Source organism: Phymastichus coffea, unplaced genomic scaffold (assembly GCF_024137745.1).
Source record: "Phymastichus coffea isolate CEN01 unplaced genomic scaffold, Cenicafe_Pcof_1.1 PCOF00133, whole genome shotgun sequence".
NCBI lineage: Eukaryota > Metazoa > Arthropoda > Insecta > Hymenoptera > Eulophidae > Phymastichus > Phymastichus coffea.
This window is the reverse complement of record NW_026706944.1, coordinates 20,954-44,400: the sequence shown is the minus strand read 5'-3', so window position 1 is coordinate 44,400 and position 23,447 is coordinate 20,954. Positions and strand designations below refer to the sequence as shown.

The window sequence follows — 23,447 nt, the reverse complement described above, 5'->3', positions numbered from 1 at the left end:
CTACATGGACAAGCGATTTGTTGATAAAACAGTATGTTTATGTAAGAGCTTCATCACACACGCAGCACAGACGTTTCGCATCCAAACGGAGCTGTGGCTACAAAATAAATGGCTCCGATTCAAATTTACATATGTTTTGATCTCTGTTGCTTTGCTTGATTTTATTCCAGATCATCAGTTTCATATATATATAGGCAACTGGTTTTATGAATGAAACATCGCATACGAATAAATGTAAATTCCAATCGGTAGAATAGCAGATCAAATGAACAGATCAGACGTAGTTTATTAAATATAGTAAGTGCAGGCGGTCCTGCTCGCGAGTACTTATTTAGAATACCGAGAAAATAAAATTGATTGTCGAAGAAAAGCTAAAATCATCGAGTGAGCGAGCGAACCTGCGAGACAGAGAGAGAGAGAGCTTAAAAAGATAAAGTTATATCAGATAAACGCCAAGAGCGAATGTATATATATGTACAAATCAAGCGAATCAGCGGATGAAATATATCCGAACGGCGTGCATGTATTTGAATGCGTGCGCTTAAATTACCTTTCATAAATACAAATAGCACGCAGACGGGGAGGTAAAAAGGGGGGTGGAAAAACTCATTATTCCACGCGTCAGCAAGGTCAATTGGATTTTTACGCGAGAGCTTTCCAGCTAAAAAGTCCCTCTGCGCCGAGACGCAAAGAAATGAATAAAACGTAGTGTTGAAGTGAGCGAGGGAGCCGGGAAGAAACACGTTTTTAATAAGTTTTTCATTAGTCGGCGGCGGCGGCGGCGGCGGCACGCGCGGCGGACACGGATAAGAGCGAGTTCCGATTTCGCGCTGGGCAAGCCCGCGGCATGGATAACGATCTCGTCGCTGCCCACGCGCTCGCGCGCGCCGACTTGTAATCACGATATAGAGTCGAATCGATCCTTCTCTCTCGCTCGCTCTCTCTTGTGCTCCGTAGCTCGAATGAGCCGTCTGCCCGTGAACGTGAGCGCGCGGTGTGGGAAGGCCGGGCCGAGGTGGGCAGCTCGCCCTTGCACTTGATCCTGCGCGCGCGCGCGCGCGCGAAAGTGCGTGGGGCATTTTGCGTCAAGTGCAGCGGTGTCATTTATTCCAGCCTGGCTCGCTCCTTGCGTTTCTTTCTTTTCCCTTCTGCGTGAGCGCGTTTTAATAAGCCGACTCCTGGCGAGCCGTTGTAGCGTGCAGCGATCGTTGTTATGGCTTCATTATGAGATCCAAATTTACTTGCCTTCAACAACGTTCGATTGGCTTTTCCTCTTGCCCACCTTCGATAGCTTCGTTATTCGACATTTTTTCAATTAAATGCTTTATATTTGAATTTGATAGCACATTTTACCGTATCGTAACATTCTTAACTACTCAAATCTGTGGGATCAATTAAACAGATAAAATAATTATGTAGGCGAGATGCGTAAATTAGTTTAGCCATTAAAATTAACGATGTTGTTCCTTCAGAGAGCCACGATAGAATTCGAATGAAAGTTTCTAGGTTTCAATTCTAAAAGACGGATCTCGTAAAGTAATCTTTACAGCCGAGTAAGCTTCACGCGGCAATAATCATAATACAAGACGCGCCCGATCGCAGCCGCGATAATTTCTCGAAAGCTCACAGAAACGATCGTGTAAAACGACGACGACGACTGTAGCCTCCTCGCGGCTTGTCCGTTCGCGCGAGCGCGACTACCGCGAGCGCGGCGGCAACTTGTTTACGAGGCAATTAAAGAGACGGTCAAGGGGTCCCGAGACGCGGACCGGCCAAAGGCAGCGGCTGCGAATTAAAGCGTAAAGCCAGGCTCCTTCGATCTTTTGCAGTCGAGTTTGCGAGAGCAGAGCGCGCGGCACGCGCGACGCGCATACGCCGCGCCGAGATATTTCAGAATTAAGCCTGCACGCACGCTCGCAACGCCGCCGATACCTCACTTTCATTATCTCGGGTATTGTGCGCGCCTTAAAGGGACACAGCTCGTTTGAGATGCGCGCCGCTGGGAAGTCGCGGTGCCCGCGGCTTATTTCTTCTCGCTCGGAGACCAAGTGGAAGAAGCGAGCCACGCGGTTTCACGCTGAATTTCGTTGCGCTCGCATGCCGCGGAAAGTTTACCCTACAAATATTTCGAGAGCCTCTTGGTTTATCTGCATTGCGCTCTTGAAGATTAAGGCGTGTGGATTTGCAAACGCGACGCGAGTGAAATACTCGCGATGATTACCTCAAGTGGCAGATAATCTATATCTGGGATGGAAATTGGCCATGGAGAAAACCCAAGAGCGCCCGATGACGATCAATCGAAAAATCAAATTTATATTCATCAAAAGCAATAAACTGCAGCGCGGCGTTCGTAAAGCGAGGCAAATTAAAATTGAATGCACGCATTATGTCCGAGCTTGCAAGCTCTACCGTCGGGTTCTTCCTTCCTCATTTGAATGAAAATTGGCCGGCCATACGCGCGCGAGCGGCTATAAACGTCGCGACGCGAAACGAAACGCACGTGACGAAACGACGCTTTTAATGGCACGGTTGCTGCTGCTGCTGCTGCTACTGCTCTCTTCTCTGTCTGCTTTCGTCCTCTTCTTCCCCGCGCGGCTTGCGCCGGAAATTAATGCTTGCGGGCAGCACACTGTAAAGATTATTCGAGTGAAGTTGTAGATGCTGCCGTCGGTATGAAACGGCGTTCGAGGCGCGAGGAACAATAGCCGTACGCCTCGTCGTCGCTGTATCGCGCGAAAGTGTAATCGCGTAATGCGCACGCGATCGTCGTTTATTAAGATTACTATCGTTGCGATCTTTTTCTTCTTCTTCTTCTCTTCTTCTTTTCGTCGATTTATTTCACGCCGAAAAAATAAAAAGCCGCGGCGTGATTCAGTAGTAAAGGCGCAGTGAATGAACGCCTGAAGTGGATAAATTACAGGAAGCCTGCACTTGCGACATCGAGAGTGCGATGCGTCTTGCCCCGTTATATCGCATCTCTTATGCGCGTCCCGTGCGTGTCTCGCGATTTTTCTCTCGCGACGGCAGCGATAGGGATTAAGTACAATCGCGGACAATTAATTGTCGCGGCTGTACGCGCGGGAAATAACAGTGCCGGTCGTTCGTTTGGGCCGCGCGCACGACACCGAAATCGCGCCGAGATAAAGCAATAACAATTCCCACTCGGCCGATCAGCGCAGGTAATGCCGGGGAACGAAGAATCTGCCAGCACGAGCGCGCGCTGCGCCCGAGAAAGCCGCAAATACGCAATCAGCCAGCACGTATAGCAGTTAGTCTGCCTATGACCCCATAGCGTACATTACGCGGTAGACTCAACTCTGGTCGAGGCGCGCGGTCAGGGTCTCGACGCTCCGTACGCGTCGGTATAATTTTAGCGCGCTGGGAATTGTATAAAATCGGCGTGGCGCCGAAGGGAGATTCATTGAGCTGCAGGCCACGTTCGATCGATTCGCAGCTCCGTCGCGCGGATGACTATTTCGTCGCTTTCGCGATGACGCGCGCTCGTCCGTGAATTGGCATAATTGAGCTGGGCGGATTGATTTCGCGGGTGAAGCTGCGATTATCCGCTAAGATAATTAAGCGCTGGCACGAGCCTTCGGACGGCGCGTGGAAAATGCCGCGCGCGCTGCGCTCGAAACAAAATAAAAAGCGCGATATTGCTCGATTATACTGGAAAACCCATAGCTCGTAATTTGCTCGCGCGAGTGCATGGTAATTCCAGATGCGCGCACGCGCGCGCTTCGTGCCATTACTAATTTTTAACTGCGCTATCTCGTCTGCCCACGTCGTGCATACTAATGAACCACGCCAAGAAAACCATACGCTACTTGTTGCACGGACTTTTAATTAATAAATCACGAGTAAAAAACAGGAAGCAAATAATTGTGGTCTCGAGATCGCCAGTCATCGTTATCGTCCGAAATCAGAGGTATCATCGTAACACCTTTTCAATTGCTATAGGTAGGATATATATGAAGACGATAAACAATCCTTAACCAACGTTCATTTGTGTGGATCACTTGGGCAACAGCGTCGTGCAGGTGCGAGCTTCCATTAGCACTCGGAGCACGTTCTTCGGGCACAAGCGCCGCCGTGCACTCGCGTATGGTATTTAAATAAAGGTACGGCGCGTGCGCAAGCCGAGCAATTTGATGGGAAAAGTACTCGAGCGCCACGCGAGACTCGGTCGCACAGATCTTTCGATTCTTTGCCTTCCTCGCCGCTCGACCGGCATTCGGTGCCTTGAAATACGCCTCGGTAACGAATGCACCTTCTTTCGAAAAACCGATTTAATTGAGAATTTAAGGCGCGCTCTTGTCCGTGACTGAAACTGACGGCATACGACGTTTGTTTACGGAGCAGTTACCGATCGCACGCCTTATAAAAGCTTTAACGAAGCATGGCCACCGCAAACATTGTCGAGCCAAGGAACTGGACCAAATTTATTTGTCGTTAAAGCGTAACTTGCGCAAGTGACGCGCGCACATGATCAAGTGAAATTGAAAAATGAACGGCGAACGAGCAGGCTAATGAAATTAGATAGCCATCGGTTGATTTATCGAAACCGCGAGCTGGAACCGCGTCGTTCCGTTTCACTTTCCCCAAATCGAAAATGAGTTTTTCATCCAGCGCTGCAGCAACAAAGTAGCCGCGCGGGCCGCGTTGTATCAGCATTACTCGCGAGTTAACGTGTAGGCGAGCCCATAATAATCATAAAACCACATGCTTATAAAAGCGTGCATTAACTCTACGGAATGAAATGCTGTCTGGACTCTCTCGGCGTTGTGTGATGCCCGTGTTTAATGCAGAGTGTATTATGGCTGTTATTCTCGCTCTTATACACTCGGCGCGCGCGAGTTCGTTACGCCAATCTCGTTCAAGTCCCTTTAATGACCGACACCCAACACTTAATAATCCTTTAATCTGTCCGTCTTAGCAAATATTACTTTCCTCGGGCTCTTCGTTGTGCCCAAAGAAATCGATCGGAGCATTCAATATTCGGATTCACTAGGACTAATATTCAATCAAAATATATTTTATAAGTCATCGATAGTAAACACTGCGAAAGACTGAACCCGCATTTCACGTCTTGTGTCTCTTTCCCTTTTTCGATCTGTATAATATTTCCTTTAATCCTGACGTGTATACTGAGTGTCAATAAGAAGTGGTAGACAACGGAGAACCGCGATAACGAATTGTGTTCTGAGGTTTTCGCGTTATATTGCTCTCCACCTGAAGCTTCTCAGCTGTAATAGCGTTGTAAACAGCTGTAACGGATATTACAGTGTGCACCGGGAGCGGAGCTTTTGTATATCCACCCAAAAACCACGTGTACCTTGTTACCTTCTATAATTAACTTGGTTTGCACATTTGGAGACCAGCGTCTATACAGTGAATATTTTTTTCTCTCGATGTCATTGAACTTTTACATTTCTAAATCAATGCTTTTTCGACGCGAGAATAGAGCAGTAAAACGAGATCGTCCTATCTTGACAAATCATCCGTCGACGTTCGATCGGTAAGCCCTATTATTTACAACTGTCATAAATTTAGATAAACGCTAAGCTTCAGAGTCGACTAATTGTGTACGAGTAGCTGGCAGCTGCTGTAATAGCAATCATTAAAGAATAAAATAAATCCGTAGCAGCTCGCAGGGCGCCGAGGGATAGCATAAATCTATTCTCCGCGCGAGACGGACAAACCCGGGCAATTTCGTGCGGCTGCCGGCCGCAAGCGAGGCGCGCCTTCGCCTCGTGCGAAACTCAGTGGAGCAGTTAAATGCCACTGCCGGACCCTTCTCTCTTTTCGGCGCTGCTTTTTCGCCTCTTGCACGCGTCGCTCTCTCATAGGTGTGTAATCACGTTGGCAATGAAGCTGCGCCGTGCTGCCCCCAGGCTTCTCTTTCGCCAAGCCGACGCTTGCCGCCCCTGTTTAGAACGTGACACGCGTTCGTTCGTCCAATTGAGACGGTAAAGACAATGCTCTTTTTCTCTTTAAGCCAAATCGATGTTTAATTCGTTATTTGTTGATAATTAACTGGAAGTGAGTATGAAATAAATGAAAACGGATTCATCGATAATTGCTTTGAGATAGCTTCTGATCTCCAACGACGTGCAAAAGTATGTGACCTCGAAAAAGTTTGAATTTCCGACCAATTTTCTTTGACGCGATTGATCGTGATCGTCCAATTAAAAGCAGCTTTTTCAAATACCCGCAACAGCACATTGCCTGAGCGATATACGTATATGTATACTTCCACCAGGTAACATTTGAATTCCTATTCCAAACGAAGCGACCGCGCCAACGGCTCATCCGACGACAAATGAAAATAAAAGAAAACTGGAGCGATAATGAACGCGAAGACCGTGGAAGATAATACGTAGAAATTGTCGGTTTTTCGTTCCCTGTCGAGCGAAGTAGCACGGCAGAGCGCGCGCGCACGCGTATAAAGAAAGTAGACAAGCGGAGAAACGGACGGGACGACGAGGCGAGAGTGAAGGAGAAAAAACGAAGCGCGCGCCAGGTCTCTTAAAATAATATAACGTTATTTTTACGACGGATTTTAGAGAGAGAGAGAGAGAGAGAGAGAGAGAGAGAGAAAGAGGCAGTCGTGGCAAGTGCGCGCGTATCTGTGCGCGACCGGGGCGCGAATTTTGATCGCCGTCGCGCCGACCGATGCTCGTACGCTATCTCCGTAGCGCGTTCTGCGGATCGATGTTAAAACTCGCGCGACTTTGGCTGATCTTTCCCCGTTGTTTCCTGTCGGCATGGCTTATTAAAGGCCTGCCGAAATAACCTCACCGAATCTCCTCTTTCGTAATCCGATCGAGTCGCGCGACGAATTTTTAATTGAGATGCGGCTCGCGTTATCATCCAATTAAATGGAGATTTTCATTCGGGCAAATTGCTGGCAACGATTGTTCGTCACGTTCTTAATGTCCTTTTAATTTGCGGCCGCGCTCTTGATTCTCCAACGGCGCCCACTGGAAAGTGAAAGTGCAATAATTCCCCTTTCCAAGTAAAGCGCATTATCGGGCGTCGAATAAATACGCTTTACACAAAGTTACTCGGCGCGATAGCCAAGTACGCGTTCGACGAGTAGCGCGCGAGGCGAATTTATATCGCCTTTCGAGTGTTTATTCTTTCATTCGGTTAAATCGCTCGCACTGTATCTCGAGCCCTCGCAATTAGACGCGTTTAACAAGAGGTAATTGCGGCAATGCGAAACGCGGAAAATATCCGCGTCGCCGCGGCTCGGCTTGATCATTATTTTCTCGAAATGACTATACGAGGGCGCACTTAGAATCTGTGTAAAGAGGCGTTTACGCTGTAAACTGCAACGATAAACAAGCGCGCGAGGTGCAAGGATTCTTCTCTTTGGCGCGCGCGAAGTTTAACGCACTCGGCTCGCGCAGCCTCGTAAATTTAACTGCGCTTTCGGTGTCGGCCATTTGCAAATTATACGTATGCCTTTTATTTTACTTTATATGCTCCTTTTTCTTTTGTCCTTCTGTGCCTGTTCAACCATTCGCGTGCAGAAGCCCAAGGGTGTTCGGCTATTGGATGAATTCGATGAGGATTCCATTCGTGAAATCTCTCGTGTTTTTCCTTGCTATCGTACATTCGTTATTCACGCGCGCAACTTCGCAAGACAAGGCAAATTGACTTATACGTTGGCTCGGTCATTCGCGCTGCATTTTTTTCCCTTACTCGCAAATACGCTAATGGCTGCGTGGTTTCTGTCATTCGACGATGACAGTGTGAATAAAATGGCACGTGTGATATGTGAGAATTTCCAATGAATACGTATGCAGAGTCACGACTGAAAAGAGAAAAAAAAAACACTGCAAGTTATGTGCTGATTTTGTGTGCCAGGCGCATGCCGTGGAGTGGTGCGCGCGCGCGACTCTCTTGGATGATTTACAGATTCAGCAGTCACGAATGAGCGAAATGTTGATCCCCCCTTTCTCATGGCAGTGGGTGTGACGTCTTCTTTTCTTCGAACGAACATCACGTTGACGCAATCGACTCCAGTTCATTAACTCTGTGGCTTATCTGTTGCATCCATTGGCGAAAGCGCGTGTTTATACTCGGCTTCGGATGACGATGAGATTTCAAAGATTTTTATCCGCCTTATTTGCTGAGAAAATATTAGCGCATAATACAATTCGCAGATCGTGCCTGGGAAAGTGTGTTTTATGTCTCTGATCGGAAATTTTACAAGGAATCTCGTCTTGAGTTTCATTTAAAATAAATTAATCTGTTAGAACTTGCGAAACTTAATAATTACGGCTACCGAGGCAGAAAAAAGCCGGCAATTTTCTCGGTAGTTGATGGCTCAATTATATACGCCACAGCAAAAGAAAGAGACAAAGAGCTACGAAAAAGAATATATTTGAAGCATACGCATTCTGGAGATTTCTACATCCGAATGCTGCGACTTACTAGTCTACGGTATGCCGAGCGTTTGGCTGTAAGATCATGCTTCTTATGACTTGGGATATGTGAACCGCGAAAGCGCGCGGTCTCATCGTTGGCATTAGTCATCTATTCACGGCTTACGTAGCAAAGCTCATTCTTTCAATAGTTTGATCCTCGTCTGGTGCTTTTATAACTTTCCAAGATGATAAAATTGGATAAAAATGCGAAAATCAGCCCGTCGATTCCTGTTACCGCTAATCGCGAAAAATATTTATTATTTAACGTTCTCTCGCATCGTTTCTGTGAACGCCAAGCGTTTGCCGACCACGAAAAGAACGAGGAAAGAAAGAAAAAAATGCGAATAGCCAGCATTACGGCTACGGAGAGCGAGCTGAGAACCCGGAAGCAGGCGAACTTCCAAGTGGCCTGAATAGGCTTACGCAGTTGGGACACTGCAATTAGGTGAAGACCGCTCGGTAATTGCAAGTTGGGACGCGAGCTTTTCGCCTCATCAACTCTCATTCTTGTTCTTTTCCTTCGGCCGCAGTAGATTGCTGTGTGCTTCCTCGATAGTTTTCTGTTTACCTGCAGAGAAAGTTGCCAAAGAAATAAATCAAGCAATGAGATACCGTTGCTAAGTGAACTCTTTTTTACGGACAGCTCTGCTGCAGAGTATCTCTTATTTTTAACGAACTGTCGGTTGGGCAATAGATTGCACAACGGTACAAACGACGCGCTTTCCTGATTTTTTTTTTTTTTTTTTTTTTAAGATCTTGTTAATTACTTCAAAGATGTGTAAGTCGCGGTGAAGTAAGAATCACCTGCTCAAAAATTACTTTCAATTAGGCTGACATCCGCATCTCGAGTCATTTAATCTTCTAAATAACTCCAATCTAACTGAAATCTTAATTTGGTCGGGCGCGCAAGCGAAATGCAATCTCACTCATTTGGCGCGTCGTCGACATTAATGTACTAACCCCTCGCTTCCGCTTCCACGTTAAAACTTTGTGTGCAAGCGCCTCGATATAACGTCTTGAATCTTATACAATGCTCTCACCCTCCTTCGTTATTCACTGCCTGTTCTACCTTCCGTTTCCGGTGTCAAACGCTCATACATACAGTAGACGCGAAACGTGAAACTATATTTCTCCTATAACACTATATTCAACTTTAGACTGTCCCACAATTAGATTTTATTTTGATTTTGGACTATATTAAATTTTCAATATTATAAAATTAATAAATTATAAATAAATTATTATAAATATATTATAAATTATAATAAATTATAAAATTAATAAAAAATATTAATATTTTTCATTTACTTAATTCAAACAAATTATTCTTTCTAAAAGTCCATTTTTGTCATCAGTCTTTTCATTAATATAGTTATTATATGCCAGGAACTGTAATTTTTTTTACAACTGCAAGGAATTTTTGTTTAATTTATACTGAATTCATAGCATCTTGCAAATAAACAATAGACGTAACAGTAAAACTTAGAACATGTTATTAAATCTTAAAAAGTACAACGGTTCACTCACAATCGATTTATAATTATCTTAAAAATGTCGTAATATATATGAAGAGTTTTCAACGTAAAAGAATTCGAGAAATTTTTACAAGAAGTTATTTACCACTCAGAGTTGAAATAAAAAATTGAAGCTGAAAAATGAGTCTGTAGACTTTGCGATGCAAGAACCTGAAAAGATCTAAAGCAGATACTCAAGGAGTACACGTAAAACGATCATTCTCCAGACTTTAGTATTTACAAATCACCAGATAGTTCTTACGTCCAGTCACGTTTCTGAAAGTGCAAGTCCAAGTTATTGGCAAATACCGTTGTCTTCTTAAGCCTAGCAATTCGTTATAATGATATTTTTAGTTGCCAAAAATATGTATGATTTATTGACACTTGTAACGACAAGACTTATAGTGAAGCCTTGAATGTTTTTGTAAGAAGTCCAATCGAATAAAAATATTGAAAGAAACTACAGTGGAAGCACATTCATGTAAAATATGAAATGGATTGTGTTCTGGATAGAATAATTAATATAAAAAAAACTCTTGGTCGCTTTCTGAATGCGCTTATAGAAAAGAATCAACTAATGATAAATCGAGAGCACATTTATAATGATTTTCAAAAATTTAATATTGATAATGATGTTATTAAATGATAGGATATTACTTTTTTGCCCAGGCGTCGAGGATGCGTCGTGCAAAATACATAATTACAGAATTGCCGACAGTATGATTACGGAAAAAGAGAAATAAGACATTGTAAGAGGTAGTTTGAAAAACCAGTTTCGATGATATTCCTAGGATATAAGTGTTATCATCGCACGTTTGTTGCAAGATAATCGCAAAATAATCTGATTTGAAACACACTTTGTCTGCTGAATGCAACCAAGCAAGTTGAGAGTGATAATCATCATCGAGGCCATAAATTTCACGTAGAAATATCCTGCGAAAAATTCTGTGAAAACAGACTGGTAGGAAAGTGGCTGATACGAAACTCGTGGACAATACGCTTGCAAATGCAACGCGGAACCATCCTCGTCATCCTCCAAGTTCCCCGTAAGCTTCACGCTTTAAATCCCTGTACCGTTCTCCGATTCCTCGAGATGTGCATGTGCCAATAGTGGCGGTGGTGGCGGCGGCGGCGGCAGAGGCGTCCAAGTGTACCATAGGAGGTGATTAATGACCGCGTCTCTCTGGACTCGGTGATTTTCCGTGGGTTTTTTCTCTCCTGGATTTTTCTTGCGCCGAGGGATAATCGCGCGCGCGGCACACAAGACCGCACGAGCGCACGTTGTGCAACGCCGCGCGCGAGATCGTATCGCGCGAGCGCACGCGTCGACAGCGCCGGGCATAACACGATTTTCCCTGCCTAGTATAAAGTGCACGGGCGCGCGCGCGCGCGCGCCTCGACAGTTCTGCCAATGCGACTTCGAGCGAGAGCCGCCGCGCTATTAGGTGCTTTTCCTACGGATGCGTCGCTCGTTTCCTTTTTCGCGCTCGGCCTATCGGCTATACGTACGGATTGCCCGAGCCAAGCCGTCTTCTTGCTTCTCGTACACTTATTGGCTGCGAAATTAGCTTTATAACGCTTGCGGCCACTGTACACCGTACCTCTTGTTTTCGTCCTCAATTGCGCTTTAAGAGTCTCATTTACAAATCAGACTAACGATGATCACTACATTTACGTCTCCAACTTGTAATCTAATGTTTTCAGCATCGTATGCGCGCCAAGTTTATCGAAAAGTCTTACGAATACAGATATGTACTGTGGATCATTCAAGTATTTAGCTTTTCGAACTGTGTTTAATCATGATAATTCTCTTTAATTTACCAATTTGTAAATCGAATTTCGTAATAAATAGCGTTCATCCGTAACTTATTATCTTTATTAAATATAAGATAGGAAACACGGAGACAGACGGTCGTTTACTTGGATGAACGCACTTCCGATCGTTCGAGTTGGGCGCCATTCGAATGATTTCGGACGACGAGTATCGACAACCGAGGCAACACCCATAAATTAAAAACCACTGGCCACGGCCGACAGTGGCAGCGATCCCAGCGAAGAAACTCAAAGATATCCGGAGCGAGGCATTAAAAAAGAGAAAGAGAGAGAGAGAGGGAGCGGGTGGGTGGACGACGCCAGGGCAATTAATGGAGCGAGCGCGCGCGCGCTGCGCAAACAAGGACGGAGAGATCCTCGAAGGCTTTTTGCCTCGCAGGCCGGCTGCACAGCGGCGCTCGGTTAAGAGCCATATCGCGAGAGCCGGCCGCGCGCGCGATACTTCTGCCCATAGTTGGCATGTGGGCGGAGTGCCCTAGGTAAAGGATGTTGCTGCTGGCCTCCATCGGTATAGGTGCGTGCACACTTGTGGCTACCGAGAAGCGCACGCTAAAAACTCGATTGCCTCCGCTCTGTTTACGTGGAACCAGATAACCGCGCAAGTGCATACATTTCGTTTTGTCCGATACTCGTGACAATAATAATCGATTTGCGAGCCTCGCGCGCGTGCCATTGCAAATTCATCGATGTCGAAAAGATAGATGAGGCACTTTTCACGAAATTTCAATGTAATCATTTCAAATTGGATTTGCAAGCGTTGCAGTAAAGTACAACTATTTGAATCATTTCCAATATTTCAATATTTGTTCAATCCGCCACGATGCACGTTATCTTGCTATTTATCAAGCTCGACTAAAAAGTGAGCGAGCGAGCCCTGGCAAAAAAAAAAGCTGCTGAATTCTCAAAGAGCTACAAAATCATGGTAAACGTTGTCGGGCCTTCCGTCTGGCCGCCTCGTCGAAAGAAAAAGAAAAAAAGAGAGGTTATTGCCGCGCGCATTTTTCTTTTTTGTCCCGAGGGGGCCCACGGATGAACAGAGCTCCAGCGGAGCGCATAATGCGAATCGACTTTAACGCCGCGACGACGACGATGACCGCGGAATGCTTAGCCTTAGCGCTAAGCGCGGCGCGAGTCAGTGAATTACTGCTGTGTTGTGACTGCGCGCTGCATAACGCCGTATACCTCACGCCGCATCGTTTATATAAAAAGCGACAGACGACAAGCACATTGTGCAGCAGCCGCGGGAGGAGTGCCAGGAGGGTAAGAACGAGAGCTGGAGTTGTCCTTGGCGCGCGCACGCTTTCCGTGTGTACGTCTTATATTCGTGTGCACGTGGGCTCAAACGCTTATCTTTAGGATTCTCTCGCGTGCTTGCGGTTGGACTGTGCCCTCGACAAATGGGCCGAAGCTTTTTCAAACATCTTTATACCAACACACTTTCTACCCAATTTTCAACGATTACAAAGACGAATCCCACTCGACTTAACTTTACCTGTCAACTTCCGCTTATTCGAGCGTCGTTGAAGAAAAAAAACATCTGAAAATTCTATTAATCGTTATACCACCCAATACCTCTTTCCCACCTTTTAACAGAAAAATAATTAGTAAACGTCAATCACCCAAAGCACGAATTATGTAAGACTAATGAAGCTCGCCCCCCCCCCCTCCCCCCGCCCCGAGGGTAAACAAAAGAAAAGGCCGATCACAAAAAACAAGAAACTAGCTTACAACCATTAGTCTGTCTCGTTACGAGTGCGAGGGCTCCTCGACTCGATTAATCGGTTTGACGCGGGATACGTTGGCATCCACCATATACGACTCGTGGCACCCACGAAAAAGTCAGCAATTATCGAAGGCGCCTCGACGCCTGCCGCCTCTTTCTCCATTGGACATTCGGGCTCGCGTACGCACCACTATAAACTAGCTGGCGCGCGAAAGTCGAGTGCCGTCTAATCCACTTTATGCATTTCGAACAACCGGACACTGTTCTACCGCCGTCGTTCCCACGCTTTTGATCCTCGCGCAGCGCTTTAATCATCGATCCGTTTAACCTCGCCGCGCGTAATTGCATCATATATCGATTACGATTACAATGACAATAGCAAAAGTTTTGCAATAATGCTCACATGCGACCACGATCACGTTCTATATAATAAACTGTTGAGTAGGCGTAGTTGATTTTTGCGAAAGTTTAAAAACGGAATTCCTCTTCCTTCCTCGAGTCAAATTAAGCCGAACGCTCGGTCGAACACAATGCCGTAGTTAGGTCAAGTGCCGGGGCGTTGAACCAACCAAATTAATCGGAGACTCTCTCTTTCTCTCTCTCTCTCTCTATCTCTCTCTTGGATTGCATTACATACGTGCAATCTCTCTATCGGGCCCAATTTATCCTAAGCTCGAGCGCGTGCCCGCACGGAACTCACGGTAATGACGAGCTACACATACCTGCACACAACAGCTCCGCGCCCTATCGACTCGTTATGATCGTCTATAAACGTGCTGTTCATTGTTCCCTCTCTCTCTCTCTCGCTCTTGCTCTCTGTATGTTGTACGTATCAACGTTCAGAGATCCTCGCGACGATAAACCGACAGACGTACGCCTCGCAACCGCAATTAGACGGCGGCGGCGACGGCGCGGCCGTGACTATTTACGGATTTTCTTTTAAAAGCGCGCCGACAGTTTCCTCGCCGCTTGCCGAAGGAAACACCGGCGTCGCCCTGCCTCAATGTTTTTTTACATCGCGCTTGGGCTTTCGCTGTTTATCCAACGAAGCCAGAGTGACGTCTTTGCCAAGAGGGGATCTGTGTCGAGCATTTTTTTTTCGACCGCGTTGGCTTTGGTACTCTTTCTTGCTGCCTGCTTACTATGTGATTTTTCAAATCAAAGCACGCCTCAGATTCCGCGTGAAAAGTCGGGACAGCAGAAATGTTATTTGGTCGAAGTCGAGTTTCGTTAGCCATCAGTGCACAGAACCGATAATAAGATTCGCGAACGAACTTGAACTTGAATGAAGATATCGACGATGCATCCGACACAATCCGCTTGGTGTTCCTAAGAGCTGTCCGAAAGTTCGCTGTATTGCAGGATATACGCAATTGGAAATAGTAGCGATAAAGGTTGCATCGCTAGCCGCGAGACAAATGGTCTTAGATTCATTGAAAGAGACACAGTGGCGAAACGTATCAATCAATGAAATTTAATACAACCGCGAGCATCCGTTGTCTGAACCTACATATAGCAATTACAGGGATTGCAAGTACGTGCATGCGCGCGTATGATGAACGGAGGGCCGTGGTAGTAACAAGCCTTTGACAAATTGGCAGGCCCGGCGTATTTGTAACGTCGCTCGTGTTTTCTCGAGAGCTAAAAGGCCGCGCGCGATGCATCTTACTTTTTGCGCGCGGCAGCCGGGCTAACGAGCCGAGTAGCGGACCGCTGCGGCGGCAGCGCGGAGAGTGGGTGGAAACAAATGCGACATCGCTTCCTTAGAAGGGCAAACGCTCACGGGGTATTTTAATCCGGTCTGCCGACGACGACGACGACGACGACGCCGCCACCGCCTGCGTGCGGTCTTCCCTTTCTCTCTCTCTCTCTCTCTCTCTCTCTCTCTCTCTCTCTCTCCCTCGCTCGCTCGCTCGCTTCTTTGCTTGCGCAAAACAAATGCGAGGCGCGTGTGTTTCGCTTCGCAAGGACTTTCTTACTCAGCGAACAATGCGCGCGCGCTTTCAAAGTGTAACGGCCTTCGCCGCAGCGCAAATAATCATTTGCATGGCTTTCGGTCGCGAGCTAATCGAACCGCTGCCGACGTTTTCGTTTGCGAAGATTTCGCCGAACGTAATGAGCTCGCGTCGGGCCTCGGCGTGTCCGACGAACTTACGTATACGTTACGACCGATCGACCGATCGGCCGTGCGGAGGAGAACGAGACAAAAGCGCCAATGACGCGAGGCGAGACGAGCGTCGCACTCGTGCCCACGCGGACGCGCGCGAGCCTTATTTTTGCAGTCACATCAGTCACACCACTCGTCAGACACAACACTCGAGAGCACGCGCACCATTCGCACGTTCGCGCGTTCAATTATCCGAGCGCTTTCGCGGAACCACGCAAGTTCAAGCTGCGCGATCTTTGGAGTGGCGCGCGCACGTTGCCGTTATCCGTGGGCGCGGCTGCGAGTCATTCCTTTTCCACTTTCCGATTGTTACGAGCGAAAGCCCGCAATGCGTTTCGCGTAAGCTGCGACAAGGTAATCGATCGTTTTCACGGCTTCGATTGCGAGCAATCGGAGCTTAACGGCATCGCAGCGCTCGTAATCTTTCGCGATTGCATAAATTCCATGGGCGAACAATGGAATGTAATCATCCAGTATTTGTCTTAATTGGACTTGCAATCAAGTTACAACCTTCTTAGTTTTAGTTCATGCAATTGCTTCATTAATGAAACTTGTCTCACTTTGGGCTACGTACAACGTCGCTGATCGTCAAATGCTTTTCCCCCACGCTCTTGAACACCTATTCGCCGAGCATTCGGTGCAAGTATAACTGTCGATTGATTAATCGATCGACGTATGGTGAGCATGACTGCGGAGTAAAGTTCATGACAGCATATATTTAGTTTTATTGCAGTGAATTGTTTCTTTGAGAAAATCTAGTTGAATTTAATAAATTTATCATTGTAGTTTTGAAAGCTAGTTATATTAAAAGACAGTTATATACTTACAAAATGCTTCTCATGGCTATAGGAAATCAAGACGAATACCTCTGCAACGTTCGAAATAAACATACTTCTTGAAGTAACAATAACAATAACAATAGATTCCATTTGATCCTATTGTTTAAAATTGATTTTTGGGGTTAACGTGAGACTCTTTTATTAATTTAATTGTCTTTTACGATACTAAATCAATGTGCAATCGACAATTTTCTACATACCACTGAATATTTCATTAAATATACATGTGTTACGCGTCCTTCAAATATTTGAATTGGTAGACTACAAGAGGAAATAAATTGGGCCATTTTGATGAGGTAAAGTGTGAAAAACGAAAAGAGCAGTACAATAGCAATGGTCGAATCACATGGTGTCTCATTGTCAAACAAGCTCGAACGTGTAGTATTTATGCAGCGATTGGCTTCCAGAACTCTTTGTTGCAACCTGTTTGCCTGTAGTCTGACGTAGGATTGCACCGAGTTGTGTCGACAGACTCGAAAAAGCCATAATAAATCATCCAACTGGATGACTTATACGAGGAGCGAGAAAGATTAGAATGAATAGAGTCGATGCAGCACGCGCGGCTTCTTCGACGATGAATGCATATCTACTAATCCGCGAGCCGCTGCAATTACCTTGCAGTTTATATCCCGCAGATAAATCTCGTGGCGCACTTGGCGCGCACTGCTAGACCCTATGCAACAGTCCGACGACCACTTCATTATTTGCAGCTCTAGCGTAAAAATATGCATCCAGCGTACCAATTGCAATCCGCTGTTCGTGTGTTGCAGGTCAATATGGGATGAGCAAGAGCCTAAAGAACGGCGGGCTGTTCCCGCCGCTGTTCAACGTGGCGGCGAAAGCCGAGATCCACGTGAACGCGACGTGCGGCGAGGATGGCCCGGAGACCTTTTGCAAGCCGGCGGAGTCGTTGCGCTGCGCGGTCTGCGATTCGCGCAGTCCTGATCCGAACAAGCGGCACAACATCAATCAAGCCCTCGACTCCAATCCCAGCAAGTGGTGGCAGAGTCCGACCCTCGCACGCGGCGACCAGTACGAATACGTCACCATCACCCTCGATCTCAAGCAGGTAAGCCTTCTTTTTTTATTCCTCTTCTTCTTCTTCTTCTTCTTCGTCATTCCACGCCCCGCGCGAGCTCTGAGTTATAGCTCGAGATCGTTTCTCATCGTAAATCTTACGCAACGACTACCGCATGGCCAACCGCTCCACTCCAAGTCTTTCCGGAAGTCCATGCAGCTTTCGTCCGGTTGACGGCGAAGTGTTTGCTTTCCTCGGCAGATTCGCCTCAGAATTTCGAACAAGAGAACTCAGCTTTCGAATTTCTACCATTGGATTGCAATCATTTCACCGGCGTGAAGACGAGAGTTTGGCTTGAAAATCGCTAATGAGCAATAAATCGACGAAAGAATTCTCCGAATCGCAGTTCCGCGGAAGTAAGAATGGAAGAGAGACTTGGATGAAATAAGCGCGTGGAGAGTGACAAAGTGTCGGTGCCGCAACACAACACGCAACTCGAAGGTCTTTGGTACACGCATTTGAAAGTCTCCCTTTTGGTCCTGCTCGCGAACAACCAACCAACAGCGGCGCCGCCTCCTTTATCTCGCTCATATATGTGTACAAAACCTCTAAAAATATAAAGCTCACTTGTTTGAAAATCCGGGCCACTCGTGAGCGCGCACGCTTCGTCTACGTCAACCCCCCTCCCCTCGCTCGCCCGGTCTTTCTCCTCGGGTTACGGTTACCTGTGCGCACACAAGCGCCCACTTCGCGCGTGTATTTCTCTCCTTCTGCTCGCATGTTACGCGCCATCGTTCGAGATCAAGCCCTTTCGCGCGCATGTAAGCCGCGTGCGCGCCTTTTTCACTTAAGCTCCTCGGGAGGGTAGGGCTGTGCGGAGGGAAAAAAAGAAACGTCGAGATTGAGTCGGAGGGAACGCGGTGACGGCGCAAAAGAACAGAGAGAGAGAGAGAGCGTGTACGTATGTAGATTTGATGGCTTGGTTTTGCCGCAGCGGTCTACGACCTCTTTTTTCTTTCTCCTCTTCAAGATGCAAGCGTTTATTAGGAAGGAAAATAAGTACTGCCGAGCGAACGAGAGGCACCGAAAAAAGAAAAAAGAAAAGAAAAGAAAGAAAGAAAGAAAATTTCTCCACGAGTGGGGTATTCAAAGACGTGCTGCTCTTGTTTGTTATTCCAAGGCAAATGTTAATTCGATTGCTCCTCTCCGCTGCGTTCAACGGCCGCGTTCGATTGTTTTTTCCAGGGGTACAATTTTCGGAGCGGACGTATTTACTTATTTTCATTGTAAACCACTCTCCTTTGCGGCGAGATTCTTTCGGATGATCGTGTTATATAGAGAATTCATTAGCCTCTGCACGAGGGTGAAAACAGTTGCGCGAGCATCGAATAAGGGCGAGTTATCGTTTTAATACAGTTGTCGTCGTGAATAGCTCTTTGAAATTCGGCCAAAATTATGAACATATCGCGTGACGCGTGCCTTCTTCATTGATCGCGGATCGTCATCAAGCGACCGCGCTGTGAAATCGCTTGCTATTATATTTGAGCGGGAGAAAAAAAAATTCGACACGGTCTCAGTTCTCCCCGAGATCTTTCTCCCGCAGTGCGAGCGAGAGAGCGGAAAAAGAAGAAGAGAGAGGGAGAGAGAAAAAAATCGTAAATTTCTCCGGTTTCCTTTCGTTAGGCCAATCCGGCGCATTGTAGGCTCTTCTCCCTTCCGATTTATGTGTCTTTCGTGTAGTCGCGCATCTTGTCCGACGAGGTCCGACAAAGCGAGACTCTGACGCGCTACAAAGAAGAGAGAGAGAGAGAGAAAAGAGCTCCTCTCCACGGGGAAAAGAAGAATAGCAGCTCGCGCGCGATAAACCGAAAGCGCGATGAAGATAGAGCGAGAGAATGTCTAAAAATAATTGACGGCAACTGGTGAAAAAAGAGAAATGCGCGCGTGGGCACGAGATATTGGAAAATGCCGTAAGCTTTACGATGCAATTTAACTTGGTATTATGACAGCTTGCGTGAGACATCTTTCGCATCGTGCCGACGGGGCTTTCGTCCCGTGGCCTTTCGTTATTGAATTCTCTTTGTTCGAATCGTCTATGCAAATGTCTGCGCGATACAAGCGAAGGGCGCGCGCTGCAAACAAATCATAGCCGCGCCTGCGCGCAAAGTTCTGTTTCTCGGATATTCACCGACGAAATTTCAAACTAACGCCTGTTCGAGCAAGACTAGCATCTTTCGCTTTGTTTTACAAGTCGATGCTCCCGACCGCTTGGTTTTTCCTCGGTAGCGATATCTGGAGAGACATCTGAACAATTCATCGACGCATCGGAGGAGCTTCAAGGCACTCTCAAATTCTCAAATCATGCGCTATCGCAAACGACAATCAAACGAGGCCGTAGTGTGAATCGATAAAACAGACGGACAGCGGCCGGCCAAGCGCCGATTCCCGTCAGCTTTCGGATCTAGGAAAGGCTGAAAGAAACGTGCAGCCAAGACACACGAAGTAAACGAATCTTACCGAGCGGAGCGAGGCGGAAAGACCAGTCGAATTCTCGGAATCCGTCGTGTCGACGACGTACGTCGCTTCTACCTGGGCCTCGCGCCGACAAATTGCGCGCAGGGCCCCAAACCGCTTTAACGAGACGAGGTAATGACGGTGTGTTGCCTATACGAGTGGGCGCGACGAAAGATGCCGAGAGGCACGGGTGAGAAAAACTCGGATGCGTCTCTCTGCTTTGAGGAAACGAGAAAAGGTAGAAACGCCGCCGTACGAGAATGAATTTAAAAGAAAAATCCCGTAGTTGTGAATGGGCCTGAGACACCTGTGAAGCCGATTCTCTGCGTGTTTCGAGTGTTTAGAGCCACCTTCTGTGAATGAGATCGATCCAGAGGCGTGTTTTATTTATCGAACCTATTATGTCGAGGAATTTCATCAGATTATGGTTTTCTTCGATTATTCATTGTGACAGCAGTGACATATTTATTTCGAATTAATTTTGGACCATTCACCCAATTAGATGCTCAATTTATTATTTCATGAAAATCGCATTAATGCAAATAATATTTACGCTTATTTTTACGTGTCATTCAAACTTTAAATAGTTTTTGAATAATATCTCAAATTATTATAAAATCAAAATTACCATGTCATTGTGGTTCCATCATTAAAATAATATATTAATGTACAAATTATAAGTATGCAAGCAAATTTATTCCTAGTTTCGTAAACCGGAAAATCCATCAAATCATTCGTGGACAATCTACATCATTTTGAATAACGTTGTCTAGAAATTGGAAAGCTGCGTCTTAATAAATTTTTCGTAACCTTCTCTGCAGGAAGTCTCCATTCACACAATCTTTATTCGTAAAATTTTTTCTATCGACCCTTTTTAAGAATTATGACTTTGCGCCTTTTAGTTTCTGTTCATTAATTTCACAAAATATACATCAAATGACGGCTTGTTATGCTCAAACATATTTTAAAACCAAGCATTATCTACAAACGAAAAAAAAATGTTGAAACATTTCGTTTGTAAAACATGTTTACATGTTAACGTGTACTATTTGTTTCTTACTCTACTTTGAATAAAACAAAATTTGAAGGACTATTATAAAATCGAAAAATTGATCATATAACATGCTATTCTTTTGTTTTACATTATTTCTGCAAGTGTATGTATTCGCTACAACTTAACGAACACTAAAATAAAAGTACGAGTGTCATAAATTCAATGGCTTTGACGCCTCACAGCTATTTACAAGGAAAAAATTTTAAAACTCAGTAGATTTTTACGAGTCACATTATAACTATTTCGGATACTACAATCACAGATTTCAAATGAAACATCTTTACACTAAAATCTTGTACGACCTGATATTTATGAATCGTAAAAAGAATCACCGTTTAACTTACGAGCGCATAATATGTAATATGTTACGTACACTTGGTACAGATAACAAAGGATATAGTAGCTGCTGTAGATATTCTAATATTATAAAAATATATATAAAAAGAAAAAAAATAAGAAATCGAAAGTGATTATGAGAAAATTTAAAATAATCGTTACAATTTTGTAAATAAACACAAGAAAGGCAATTTTTAAAACTAAAATACAACAATTTTAAACATATCTTCAGTATCAGATTTTATCTAGCACTGCTAAACACTCGATTAGATATATTAAAAATAAGTACTGGACGATCAATACCACAATCCAGTAATATAGTACTTTCTGATAGTCGTAGTCTTGGATATAATCATTACATGTACTTTGGAGTCTGGCTAGAAAAATGTTAGCGTAATAACGGACCAGAATCTGTTAAGATCACTCATGTTGTTTCCTGTCAATTTAACGCTGAAAATTACTTTAATTTCATCTAAATTTGCTACAGCAACAACAGACAACATATTTGGCCGCACAGTAATATTACAATGTAATAGTCAGCTTCTAATCTGATAGAATTGTTTAATGGTAAATTTTGGTGGAATTACTATGGAATCTTGAAAATATTGATTAGAATGTTATAAAGCGACTATTATTTGTTATTCAATTTTTTGATACATCTCAAAATAGTCTTGATCGCCGAATATGTATTTATATGTTGAAAAATCAAATTTGCTTTTGAACTTATAAGTGACAAAGAAAAATAACAGCTGTAATAATGTAAATTCACAGCGTATTATTGACTTACAAACGTGTGAACGCTCGACTGACTGGAGCATGCATTAGACAAAAAAGCTTATGTAAACTCATCTTGTTGAATGTGCTTATATTATATTAGTGTAACGCTTACACAATTACATAGGTGATGATTCAAAATCGTCAAAGCGCCTCTCGAAATTTCCTGACTGCTTGTGTATTCTGGAAATCTGCTCTCTGGAGCGTGACGAGAGAATCCAGATAGTGAACATGATAGTCAGATTCATGCACAATTATGATACCTCGTATGTTTTGCTGACTTTTTGATCCGATACTTTATGACGCAATTTAATTCTTGCGTATGTTTTTTAAAGATAAACAGCTCTGGTCACACACTTTCAGCATTTGTTCTTACGATAGACTGAGCCAACTTTTTATAAAAATTACTCGATTCGCAATATTGAGCTGAGAAAAGACAAGAAATAATAAGTTCTGCCAATTTCAATGAATACGCCGCATGATTAGAAGCGACGTCGGCTTTGTGCTTTCGTCTCGTTCGGAGTATCTACAGACCTCGTCAGCCATCATCGTGCTTATTAATTTTACGGGCACGCTGGGAAGCACCTTTTCCACGCGCGCACTACTTTTACTCGTCGCCGAAAAAGGAACAAGATGGTACGCTACAAGCCGGAGACGATCTTGCGAAATGCCATGTACTTACATTCGCGAGGCACTTTGTTATGCACATGTGCTTTCACTTACCGGTTGAATTGAATCAAGAGCACGTGTTTATGTTCGACGCAAGGCTCTGTACAAACCATCGAAAGTTATATACGTCGTTTCCATTTTTTTTAATTATACAATTTTTCTCGTTTATTCAGACTTCGATTCTCAGTTATTCGTGTTTTGATTTTCAAAAAGTTTTTGAGTGTTATCGATATTCTTTTACAATCGCAAAAAAAAAATCAAAATTTGGTTGGCTCGAAGTACTTTTAAATAGAGAAAACGATAATATCACACGCAATTCAGGTTATGATAATCGAGAAATAGAAAACGACACTGCGGTCGAACCGATTGGACTCCGAGACGCGCGCACCAAGTCGCACGGCAGCTTTGCTTTCGCGTACTGGAAACGTACCCGGGGAAACATTGCGGTAACTACAAATTATACCCCGCCAGTCTCGCTTGTCACTTTGCGGCCAACGTAAAAAACGCAAAAAAAAACATTTCAACGAGAGGCACGCGCACCGCGCCGCCGTTATCAAGATCTGCGAGA

At 45.1% G+C, this 23,447-nt stretch overlaps 1 protein-coding gene across 1 annotated transcript in view; it reads left to right on the top strand.

Annotated features, from left to right (window-relative positions):
- The window catches only part of LOC131671700 (laminin subunit alpha-1-like), a 44,245-nt gene that overhangs the window by 1,543 nt on the left and 19,255 nt on the right, over positions 1-23,447 (top strand). The window contains exon 2 of the mRNA XM_058948321.1: positions 17,285-17,583. Within this exon, the coding sequence (XP_058804304.1) occupies positions 17,285-17,583 (299 nt within the window). The remainder of the gene's footprint in view (positions 1-17,284; positions 17,584-23,447) is intronic.